General features: G+C 41.6%; 1 protein-coding gene across 1 annotated transcript in view; it reads left to right on the plus strand.

Moving 5' to 3' along the window:
- LOC138636281 (tripartite motif-containing protein 67) overlaps positions 1-12500 on the plus strand; it is a 50788-nt gene that overhangs the window by 29528 nt on the left and 8760 nt on the right. The window contains 3 exon segments of the mRNA XM_069724221.1: positions 5776-5886; positions 8399-8552; positions 12315-12481. Of these exon segments, the coding sequence (XP_069580322.1) occupies positions 5776-5886; positions 8399-8552; positions 12315-12481 (432 nt within the window).

Below are 12500 nucleotides of genomic sequence, written 5' to 3' on the forward strand. Positions count from 1 at the left end.
AAATTTTCATTATTATTATTATTATACTCCTCTGTAAATCCACTGCTGGGGGGAGGAGGAGGGGGGGGTTTCTTTAGTGCCAAACACACATCACATGGACGCCTGCCCAGCCTCAACGTGCCCACCGACCGACTGACCGTCTGGCTGATGGAGGGGGGAGGATGGGGGGAGGGGGACCCAGAGCGGATTGGATGGGGGGGTGGGGGGGTTGGACGGAAGCCCCAAGGACAGCTGTTGTCATTATCTGCAGGCTGTGGATGGGGTGGGTGGGGGTGGGGGTGGGGGTGGGGAGGGGGATTGAGATTCAGCCAGAGGGCAAAGAGTCGCGACGAAAGACGAAGAGCTGGTTGTCGACGTCTGGAAAAAAAAAAAAAAAAAATCAAGTCAAAATCTTTACGTTAATAAATAAATACATTTAAAACGGCAGATGGGAGGAAAATTTATGGCAATTTGTTTTCTATTAACATAATGAGGAAATGCTGTTATTTAATGTATCTGAAGTTTTCCTTCGATCTCCACCTGTAACGACAGCATTAAGCTTTTTATGTCTTTTTATCAAAGCACCGGGTGAAGGTTAGAAAAAGGTCACGCTCTGGTTTTATACAGTAAAAAAAATATACTACAGTGGTTTGTTAGGTTCACCTCCGACTGAAGATTCTCCGTCGATTAAATATTCTGTAGTTTAATCCGATAGCCGACTAGCCGTCACACATTTTATAATATAAATTTAATTATTTACGCCTATTTTTTGGGGGATGTTTCAAGAGTTTGCGGATCAGGTGTTAAAAGATGTCAATGTCATCTGATGTTCATATTTTTCTGTAAACTCTGCTTTTTTTTTTTTTTTTTTTTTCAAAAAGAGCATGTTAATCTCTTTTTTTTCCAGATGCAGCCCTGACCAGACACAAAAACATTTTTAAAGACTGTCTTTACCGAGACCGGCAGCTGTTTGCGAAGCTTAATCCCTTAAAAGCAACATATCTTTGGTTTCCTCTTTCAAAGAACAGACAGCAAATGCTCTCTGTGTCTCAGCATGTGGTTATGAACAAAGATTACTTCAGCAGTCACCTCCCCCCCCCACCTAAGAACTCTGCAGCGATGCTGAAACCACACATTTCATTGTAGATGTTTGATAGCGGTATGGTGTTTATAAAGTTCAAAATTAGATTCTTCCTCTTCTCTCAGAGCAGAGAATTAATGGACATAAAATGTACTTGAACTTACCTTGAATGCAATGAGAAGGGTTGAAGGAGAAGCACGAGTTGAGGTTGAGGTGAGTTGTGTTTAATTGAGGTTGAGTTGAGTTGAGTTGAGGTTGAGTTGTGTTTAATTGAGGTTGAGTTGAGTTGAGTTGTGTTTAATTGAGGTTGAGTTGAGTTGTGTTTAATTGAGGTTGAGTTGTGTTTAATTGAGGTTGAGTTGAGTTGTGTTTAATTGAGGTTGAGTTGTGTTTAATTGAGGTTGAGTTGAGTTGAGTTTAATTGAGGTTGAGTTTTGTTTAATTGAGGTTGAGTTGAGGTTGAGTTGTGTTTAATTCAGGTTGAGGTGTGTTTAGTTGAATTGAGGTTGAGTTGTGTTTAATTGAGTTTGAGTTGTGTTTAGTTGAGTTGAGGTTGAGTTGTGTTTAATTGAGGTTGAGGTGTGTTGAGTTGAGGTTGAGTTTAGCTGAGGTTGAGTTGTGTTTAATTGAGTTGAGTTTAATTGAGGTTGAGTTGTGTTTAGTTGAGTTGAGTTGAGTTGAGGTTGAGTTGAGGTTGAGTTGAGGTTGAGTTGAACAGGATCACAGAAAGTCTGTTATTAGCGTGAGTGAAGAGTTTTGGGAGCAAAGCATAACAAGATTAAACAGGAACTCATGAAATCATTGACGAGTCCCGCTCAAATTTAGAAAAAAAAGGCTCTTGATTATTGGATAAAGACAAATATTGGATTGTCCATATGGACGGTGTGTGGAGGAGGGGGGGGGCTTCAGTGACATGTGATGGCTTCCCACTTGGCTGTGTTTAGTCATTGGGGAGCCTTCGAAGAGGTGCAGACCGGCCAAAAATATGTTTACGCTTAAACTCGCAGAGACAATTCAAGTTTTATCTGTAATCCAGCGACTGTTGGATTAAATTTCACTTCCAACCCCATCTGATCTCTGTCAAATACAGGCAGACGTCTTTTTTTTTTTTTTTTTTTTTTTTTCAATCAAACCTGCCATTTCTATGCTGTTGAGTAACATCTTTAAATTTCACTATCATGTAAAAAAAAAGAGGTTTACTTCGACACAGCTGAAATAAACTGCACATTTAATCAAATTTTAAAGCAATATTGTGTTCAAAAGTGAGAAGACGAGTACAAAAGATAATCCAGTTATAATTATGACGAGCATCTGTGTTCCAGGAAGGCTTTATGTCATCTTTTTTTTTTTTTTTTTTTTTTTTTTCATTTAATGCCTAAACAACACTGTGTATAAAGCCTGATTTTCTTACATCAAGTCAGGAAGTAATCATTTCAAAGGTGCAAGATCAAAGTTGAAATACACTCATATATCCCCAGAAATAAAAAATTAAGAATGGGAATCCTGAGTGAGCTAGTCGGAGGCGCTTTTAATGGAAACCAACATTCAGATTTGCTGTTCTGTCTTTTGATATGCAGTCAATCTCACGTTGCATTGAACTCTGCCAGCCCGATTGTATTTTTGTCTCACTTTCTTTGAACTTATGAAAATCTCTACCGAATTGCTAAAAAGTAAATATTTTCAAAGAATCCGAAGCTGCTGGTCCAACTGAAGATTTTTTTCTGACACAAGGACTCAAAAACTGACAATATTTACCAAAGATATTTCTCCAACGGGAGCTGAAATGTGGTTCTGAATGTGTCGGAGAGGCTGAGTCTTGTAAGCGGTGTGTCTGGCATCTCAAATGAGAGGCCGGCATTAATATGTTTCAATATTTGCACCCTCAGATTCATTTTAGATGTATTTGGTGGGGATGGGGTTGTCGGAGAAGCCGCTTCAATCAGATCTGCGGGGGCGAGCGGGAGGGAGCCGGCGGCGCGTCGCAGCGGGACGCGGAGAAATTGAAATAAATCTGAGATTTACTCAGACGTCACGCCTCATACTCGCCGTTGTTTACACAGGAGATAAGAGCGCTGGTTTTGGCAACCCGAATTGAAAAGCAAATTTTCTCTGGTTAAATAATTTGAGCTGTAAGTGAATTCTAGTTGCACTGCGGTGCTAAGGCGACATTTAATTTAAAAAAAAAAGAACATACATGATTTTTAACGATCGTTTATTGACCGTTCATTCAGTCTTTAACGCCTCTGATGCTGCAGCTGAGATCAAAAACCAAAGACGTGGATGGAAACCAAACAGGTGTTTCTGTACAAACCGCAGTAAGAATGGAGAAAATGTAGATTTACACCTCTTTCACTTCAGTTCAATACAAAAGTTAGGAATGCTATGAATGCGGCAAAAACGAAAACGTATAAAAAAAATAGGATAATGCAGTTAATAAGACAAGTTAGCAATAAAAACTAACTTAAAAAGATTAAAAATAGAAAAAGAGTCTTATTGTAACACATGAAGGTGCAACTTTGCAAACTGTAACAGCAAATATAATACAAACATGTAGTTTTACAAACAATTAATTTTCTCTTTTTAGGTATTTAGGTTATTTATTATTATTTAGTTGAAATTAATTAATTTATTTTAGGTTTTGTCTTTAAATTGCACTGGTTAGAAGTAGCACTCCAAATTACATTGTATTTTTGTACAACGGCAATAAAAGCTTTATTCTATTCTCTTTTTGCAGATAAAGTTTATTCACTGTGTAGAGCAGGGATCGATCAGATGTCACAAAGTTCGACTTAATAAAACAGAAAAAAAAATTGAATTATATATAAAAATCAAAAATCAAAAAATCAAAGAAAATATTTTTTTATTTAGCGATCCACAAAAATGTCCAGAAAGTATTCCCTGACTCGTCACGGTCTTCATATTTTTGTTTAGAACAGCAGTTGACGGGTGAATAATGAACTGCGATCTCATTAACCATCAAACAAACGAGGAGACTAATCACCACGACGCCGTCTAATTAACTGTCCGATTGGTTGAGGCAGCCGTCGGTTAACGGTTCTGATTAATTATCTCGGATGCGGCGAAGTCACGAGACGTTTTCTGTCCAGATTTCCCGCTTAACCTTCTTGAAGCCGATATATTTGTCGCGTGCTACGTGCGGAGTAACACTTATCGGTAACATCTGCTGTACTTTGAGTTGGTGATTAAAGGTCGCCGATCAGCTGTAAAGTGGCTCCGGTTTTTATTAAATGTAAACAAAAGGTTAATAAGGCGGCGACAGTTTGTTGAGTTTCAATTAGCCTCGAACGGGTGAGTGTGACACTCGTCCAAATCCCATTTCCCTCGTGTTCGTAGCTCGGCCAGCAGAACAGCATGTGTGTGATGTGTGTGTGTGTGTGTGTGTGTGTGTGTGTGTGTGTGTGTGTGTGTGTGTGTGTGTGTTAAGACTGTTAATGTATTTCTGTGACATATTCACCACCCTTTTCGATCTTCCTCTTTTCTTCTTTTATTGCCTTGAATGGCACGTAGAAACGCAGCTGCTGATCGCGCGCCAGGAATATTATGGGATTTTTTTCAGAGCTCTGTCCCGATCATTATATTATATAGCGTCATGCTGTCAGTCAATTTTTAATTGCTGCTAATTATTTCCTGTCAGTCTCCGCCTGCCAGACACTTAACTCACCTGTTGTTTCAGCCGGTTCCAATCACCTGATCCCCGCAATCCCCTTCACTCCCGTTTCCCATCATTAATTACAATCAACAGAACAACCTGCTGCCAAAACCAGTGAAACCCAGAGTATAGCTGCCAGTCAGAGCAGTTTTTAATTTCAAGTTTTCTGCATTCGACGCCTCCCTTTCTTTTTGTTTGTGTTGTTACTAAACCAATCGTGAAGCCCTTTTCTTGTGGCCTCCAACTTTTGACCCCCTTTGGACTTATTTTGTTTTGGGTGTGGCAATGCTGGAGGCTGTTTTTTTTTTTATTATTATTATTTTTTTTTTAAACATTTTGTAGCAAGGAATCCTGATTAACAGGAGTCGTATGATGTTAAATCAATCAGCTGATGTCAAAAAGTAGCAGGTGAAACAAGAGGCTGCGGTAAACTTTAATCTTTTTTTTTTTTTTTACCTGTTAAGTGTTGGCAGAGTTCCAGTCGAACTTATTTAGATTCAGCTGTGTGAAAAAGCTGTTTTAATCAGCAGGAGCACGGCTAACGTCCTCACCGCTGTCACCAGATTTAGGTTGAAGGGGAAACACTTGTACTTATTTGAACCCAAATAAAGGTTCCTGAACCGGAGGAAGTAGTTTCGGTACCTTAAAACTGAACCGAACCGCGACCGCGTTACAACGTGTTTATTGTTGTTACCATGACGTCGAAGGTCCGGTACCGCTGTCGTAGGTACTCGTCAGTGGTCACAATTATCGTTTTGATAAATGACCTTTTCTCATCGAGGTATCTGGAGGTCCACTAGAGGGCGCTGAAAACAATATGTCGTTTTGGGGAGTCAGTCGACCAATTTTTGTCCTTTTTTGGTCTGAGGACATGTTGCAAAACGGGAAAACGAAGTCAGTTAAGATCAGTCAAATTTCTTGTACTTCTTTTTCCCGTTTGTAGCTTCAGTAATTGTGCTTTTTAGGTTTGAAAATTTTGAAACGATTATTATTATTTTTTTTTTATCCCATTAATCTCAATTTGTCTGATCTGTGTGTTTGTCAGGTGGTGCGAGACCAGATCACCCACTGCACCATGAAGCTCCGTCAGACCACCGGCATGATGGAGTACTGTCTGGAAGTCCTCAAAGAGAACGACCCCAGCGGTTTCCTCCAGGTACATGACCCACCGTGCTCGTCAAAAACTACTAAAACACCTTAAACCAACGGTTCTCCAACGGCATCGACGCCTGATAGATTCAAGCCTTCTTTATTTATTTTCACGGGAATTTGTGGCCTAATTCATAAACTCTACACAGCAGCTGTCTCCTTTTTAAAATTTCCCTAATTTATGACTTAACTTTCTGAGATTGGCCATAAGCTAAAAAAAAAAAAAAACCAGTAGGAGGTCTTATTTAACATAAAAAAAAAAAATCAACTTGAATCAGCTCCTTCCGAGGTATTTTACAGCCCCCCCAAAAAATGTAAACGCGAGAGTTGAAAGGAAGACGGAAACGTAGTTCCTCTGAGCTCACGAGGAGGAATCGGCCTCGCAGGGAGCCTCTGATGTTTGTGAAGCCGGCACAGCGAGGAGGAGGAGGAGGAAGAGGAAGAGGAGGAAGGCCTCAACAGCGACGCGTGATTTCTGTAACTAATACTGCGGCTGATTCGTTTTCAATCGACCCGGTTCACGCGCTCGATAGACGATCTTATTGGTAGTTATTGATCCGCGCGCGTTTGGGTCAAACGGAGAAAGGTCAAACGCGATCTCCCGGGATGCATCTACGGATTTAAATGGCAGAAGAAGAAGAAGTATTTCCTGCAAGAAAGGGGGAAAAATATGCACGTTTTCACTCTTTCTAATTCTACACCTTCTTCTTCTTCTTCTTCAGGGTATTTATAAGACTTCAAACAGCTCCTTCAGGAGAAACAAAAGGTTTTATACAACTTTTTTTTTTCACCTTTTTAAGTATTAAAGCACAAGAAATGTTCTCCCGAGGAGTAAAATCAGCAGAGAAAGTCGATCTAAAATAAAATTTTTAAAAGTGTATGTTTTGCAAGGAAATAATACACCACGCTATCAGCGGCAAACCTTTTTTTTTTTTTTTTTTTTTTTTAATCTTCCTGAAGTATGTATTTTCTGTTTCACCGTCAATCTGCTTTGTTCCGTCATAAAAGACGGTGATAAAAAGCTCGATTACCTGATGATAACTACTGGATTCACAATTCAAAAGGTTATTAGAAGCACAGCAAGAACGATGCTTACAAATTCTTAGACCGCCAGCCTTCTTAGACCCGACTGGGCCTTGAAATTAAATAAAAATAATAATAATAATAATAGTAAGAAGAAGAAATGGTCAGGTATTTGACCTGATGTCTATACAAGTATTTCACGGGCCGACTGCTACCTTTTTGTTATTTCCCGCACTGCAAGATGCTTAAATTCCACGTTACGGCAATAGTAATATAAAACTAATCCTACTTATGCGTTTACTAGCAGGTTGATTTGTCCATTCAGAGACGATACCTCAACTGAGGATGAACAATAATGACCTCATATTTGGATTCAATGCAGGTGAACATTTACGATGTTTTAGTCCCATTTTGCAGGATGAACTTTTTGAACTATTCTACACCAGAATTATCTATTTCTTTTGAACTTGGATTTTTGGCGACAGCAGATGACCGTACTTCAAAAACTCACCCCGAAGGGTCGTCCTGCACCCTGAGCCCTCCGTATATTGAAATGATGACCAAATACTAATTAAAAAAAAAAAAAAGGTATCAGTCAAAGAAGTACGCAAAAACCGAGGATCTGCAGTGTATTAACTGGTGTCTCTCGGTGTTTAATTTTAATTTCAGCTGACCTTTTTATGGCTGTTAGCTTCTCCAAATGAAATTTTCTCGTAAAATGAGGTAAAATTCTCGTGTCTTTGCTTCTGGTTATAAACGAGTCGTCTTCCCGGCTGAAAAGAACAAGTGAGTGAAACAGATGAAGGTGAAAGGAAGAGATGAAATGGAGATCAAACGACGCTCCTCGCGGGACGCGCGCACATCCCCTCGCTTCCATTTCATCTGAATATTTTATAATGTATTGATCATGTGGTTCCTCACTGTTAAAATGTCTAAATCCTAAACGGCGACTTTTTAAGGAATTAAAAGGTCGGTTTTTATTCTAAGTATCAGCTCGGAAACACTTGCAAATTTAATATGACGGAGAAAAGTGAAGCGATTCTGTGTTTTAACGCTCGGGGATGAATTTCCAAATCCTCGGCTCACGTTTCGCCTTGAAAAAAAAGATATGTCTTTCCAGCCGAGTGCAGTTTAATGTCTTTTTTGTCTTTTCTTTTCTTTTTTCTTCTTCCTCCTGAGGCAGTGAAGCTCTTACCAGCAGACGAGGGGTCTAATTCGTATCTTTAAATATTTGAACTGCGCTAATGCGAGCCTCATTTCACTTGTCGGACACAATGTAATGAAGCCGAGTCGGAGGAGCGGATCACAGAGCGGAGAAGCTGCCCTCGTTTCCTGCGCTCATCTTTCTTTACTGTGCGTTTTAACAACCCGTCTCTCTCTCTCTGTGTGTGTGTGTGTGTGTGTGTGTGTGTGTGTGTGTGTGTGTGTGTGTGTGTGTGTGTGTGTGTGTGTGTGTGTGTGTGTGTGTGTGTGTGTGTGCGTGTGTGTGTGTGTAGCTCTCAGACGCCCTGATCAAGCGGGTGACGTCGTCTCAGGACCAGTGGGTGAAAGGGGCCCTGGAGCCGAAGGTCGGCCCCGACTTTGACCTGACGCTCGTCACCGACTCGCTGCTGCAGACCATCCTGCAGCTGGACTTCTGCCAGGGCAAAGGTGAGCCCGCAAAAACGCACTTTGAAACCGTGAACGTAAATCGGGAAACCCAAAGGCACCGGAGGAAAAGATGAGGCTGTTGGGGAGACGAGGTCTCCACGACTAAAAATCACAACATGTCGGCTCAACGTCCGACGGCAAACGAACTTCCGCGGCCTCTGACGCTTCCTTAGACGTCAGCGAGCACGTCGCAACCGGTGAAACTCGAGGCTTAAAGGAAGTTTTGAGTTCTGACGTTGTGAATATCGCGTTCAAATCGGGTTGTCGTGGTGACGAACGCTCCGGATACGTAACTGAGAGGTGATGTTGGCTCTTCAGTGACGTGCGTACGAGGCTCGCGGAGACGGGTAACCATCTCAGATATAATGTATAACAAGCAGGTGACATCATACGGTTGTAAAATTTTGCGGCGTGCACCTTTTAAACTGTCTCAAAAAAATGAATCCACCTTACACGCATGACTGATCCGAAGCATAAATACCCCTCCATGATTTAGCGTTTGGCTGCTTGCACCCGTCCACCCCCGCCTTTGAGGTTGTCTTCCAGACATACAACAATGCACGGACCTAATTAGCTATTCATCGGCTGTTGCTACCCGGCAACCAGTTGGCGTGAGCATGAGTAAACACACCGTCCTTTATATTCATTCCGCTGCTGTCCCGCAGATTACCCAGATGCATTGTTACCGTACGTTAAATATGTAATCAGCTGTGTGCATATTTTATTTCCGCCGACGCAGCGAAGACGAGCTGTTCTCCTGTGCAGATGCAGAGTCAACCTGGTTTGCTGTGCTGAAGGAAGACATAAGGCTCATTATTCTCTCCAGTCAAGCACTAAGACTTCATAATAAACATCTTATTAGGGACACTTAATGAGTTGCATTTATTCAAAAGGCTTTGTGATACATTGAAATAATTACAAACCATTTAAAAAAAAAAAAAAGTCCTTCGTGGCCAACATCCAGATGTCATGAATATACACACTCCGAGCCTGTAGGTGGCGGTACGCACCGATGAAGCTGGTTTGGGATCCGCCATTAAATCAGAAGAAGTCCTTTATAGTTAATAGTGATTATGTCATGGTGTCATTGTGGTATGTATTGCCCTTATGGTTCAGATCGGGAGACACTTCCACTGAGTTGCTGAGGATTTTATTTCAACCCCATTGAGTTTCCCAAAAAGTGAGGATGCCGAGGCTCCAGACACAAACTTAAAGAACTTAAATCAAGATCTTGAACCAGAAGTGCGGTTCGTGGCCGAGGTCGAGCTGCAACTCGAAGGAGACTTTTTCTCTAATTTGAGCTCCAGTCGGGCTCGTTAGGAAGCGGAGAGGCTTTGATCATTCAGCCTTTGTTCTTACAGGCTGGTGACACGAAACTCATCCGTACGATTCCCGAACCCTCACATCCCACTGATCATCCGGAACGAAGCAGCGGAGTTTAAAGATGGACGATCTGATTTTCTGTCTTTGAAATCTTGGTCTTGGACGTCCTGTAGCCTGACTTCATTTTTCTCATCTGCCAGCTGACCTGAACATGCGGTTCTGTTTTTAATTAAGTCTGTTTTAGGAACTGTTTGTCATTCTCCGTTGTATTCGGATACTAATAACCACATTTTTTGGTTTTATGACAAATTTCTTTTTCTTTTTTGTCGCAAAAAAACCCCAAAAACCGAGCATTTCATGTGTGCGTATTATTTATGCTCCCCGTCATTGTACGACAAGTAGTTCCGACCCAGCGATCTGATTGGTCGACTGTACATTTAGCAACGTGCTCAAATCGCCATAAAGCACCTCATTGGAAATATCACTTTTTTGCTGTTTTGGTTTTGGTTCAGTTTTGGTTAAATCTAAATTATATTTGCAGTTTAATTGCTAATTAAAATGTAAGATAGGAATGGTTATCAAATCTGTAAAAAAAAAAAAAGGAAAAAGTTGGTAAATTTAGTTTCTGACGCAGTTTCTTCAGCTCGGAGAATCTCTAATTACTAAAGCACATATCCAGTTGAAATTCCATTACTCACTTGCAAAGAGCACTAAGAGCTTTAGTTCACGTCCAAACCATCGAGTTTACACTTTGAAATCTTTGTATGGTTGCAGTGATTTCCTGTCACAACATCAGGATTCTTGTTGGAAGCCTCTGCGGTGTCCCCGTACGCAGACGACTCCGTACTTTACATCGGTGGTGCTTTGCGCAATGTTCGCGTCTTGTTTCAAAAATAACTCCTAAGTAAATGATTTTCCGTCGATGAATTAAAACGTGAGGCAATATTATACGGTGAAAAATCATTTACATGCCACTGGATCGTGCTGCTTTTCTAACCATAAATTCCAAAAAGTATATGGTGATGACGCACGTTTTCTTCACTGCCTTGGAGAATATTGACCTCTTGTGTTTTCTAACGCAGTCAATCTAACCCCCCCCCCACCCCCACCCTCCCTCACTGTTAGCATCAGCTGCCGTCTTCTGTCCCTGTGCTGTTGTATTAAAACATGCAAACCAACGTCATATTTCCAGATTTGCAGGAGAATCCGTTATTGAAACAAATGCAGGCAACTGGAAATGGTGAGGCTGAGATGGAGACAGAGAGCCCGGGAGGTATTTCAGAGACTTTTCACAGTAAAACCTCCGTTTCCCTCCCCTTGAATTTATTTTCTCACTCCTCCCTCATCCCTGCAGCCCCGATACAACCTCATGGCCATTCTGGTTGGAAACTCACCGGTCCTTTTGGTACCTGGTCTGTTTCCTCTGCATGGTTATTGTTCTCCAGAGTAATGTTGCATAAAGATGTTTGTTCCCCGAAGTACTTCCTGTTTCCCCTATGATAGTCGTTGTATGATCAATTAAGATGTGTTGCACTGTTAACAATGCAAAATGCAATTGTTCAAATAAGAGAATCAAATATTGTTTGTGTTGTTTTTTTTTATATATCATGGCATACGCACTATGTCGGGATATCATCCTGCTGCAAACAGTAGAAGGAAAAAATGATGAGAATAAATTCAAAACGCATTAAAAATCTTGATAGACCGAATCAACATGTGCATTGTACAGATCAGATTTCTTTCTTGTTTTTTTTTACCCTGTTTTTGTTGTTTGTTTGTTGTTTGTCTGTTTCAGCTCCTCCGGGAATTCAATTTTCACCTGTTTGTTACCAGCACAAGGGGTTAGACCGATATACGGCTTTTTTCTTTTCCTTTTTCTTGTTAAGAATCCTCTGAAGGGAGAATTTCTGTCTTTTAGCAGCTTCCGTAACGAGCAGAAAATCGAGCCCGGCTTTCGGCTGTAGAATCACGTACGAGAGTTTCATGATTTGGGCTTTTAGCGGAGCCGATATCTCGTTTTCCCAACTTGATTAATTGATTCCCAGCTCTCCGTCGAAAAGCTTATCGGTCTAACCCAATTGCACCACTTGCACTACCACCCCTTCAGTGCGTATGATGTCCTCACATGGTGCGGTTGTAAGCCTCCACTGAATCCCAGCTGTTGCCCTGTAAATGAACCTGAAGCTCTTTCACCTTTTTAAAGCTCTTCTTTTTTTTTTTTCTTCTTCTCTAAATTCTCATTAAAGCTCCTATTTTCTCTCCCTTCAGTTTGTTTGAAGGCAAATCAGCCCGACGACTTGCTACATCCCAGTTTTCTCTTCATCCGTGTTTCCCCCTCCCTTCGACAACTCCCCCCCCACCCCCTTCTCCCTCCCCCTTGCGTCCGCCCGTCCGTCAATTAATATCTTTACATTTTCATCCATCCATGCCCCCCTGCAGTGGAGTCCGGTGGACTCTCGGTGCCGGCGGCTCCTCTGCTGCAGCTGGAGAAGTGCTGCACCCGGAACAACAGCGCCACCCTGGCCTGGAGGGTGATCGCGCCCGCCGGCAGCCCCATCGAGGGCTACATCCTGGAGCTGGACGACGGCAACGGAGGGCAGTACAGGGTCGGTACTGAGCGCACAC

Source organism: Brachyistius frenatus, unplaced genomic scaffold (genome assembly GCF_029030835.1).
Source record: "Brachyistius frenatus isolate BFR_SWC_R1_liver_20210118 unplaced genomic scaffold, ASM2903083v1 Contig_365, whole genome shotgun sequence".
Lineage (NCBI taxonomy): Eukaryota > Metazoa > Chordata > Actinopteri > Embiotocidae > Brachyistius > Brachyistius frenatus.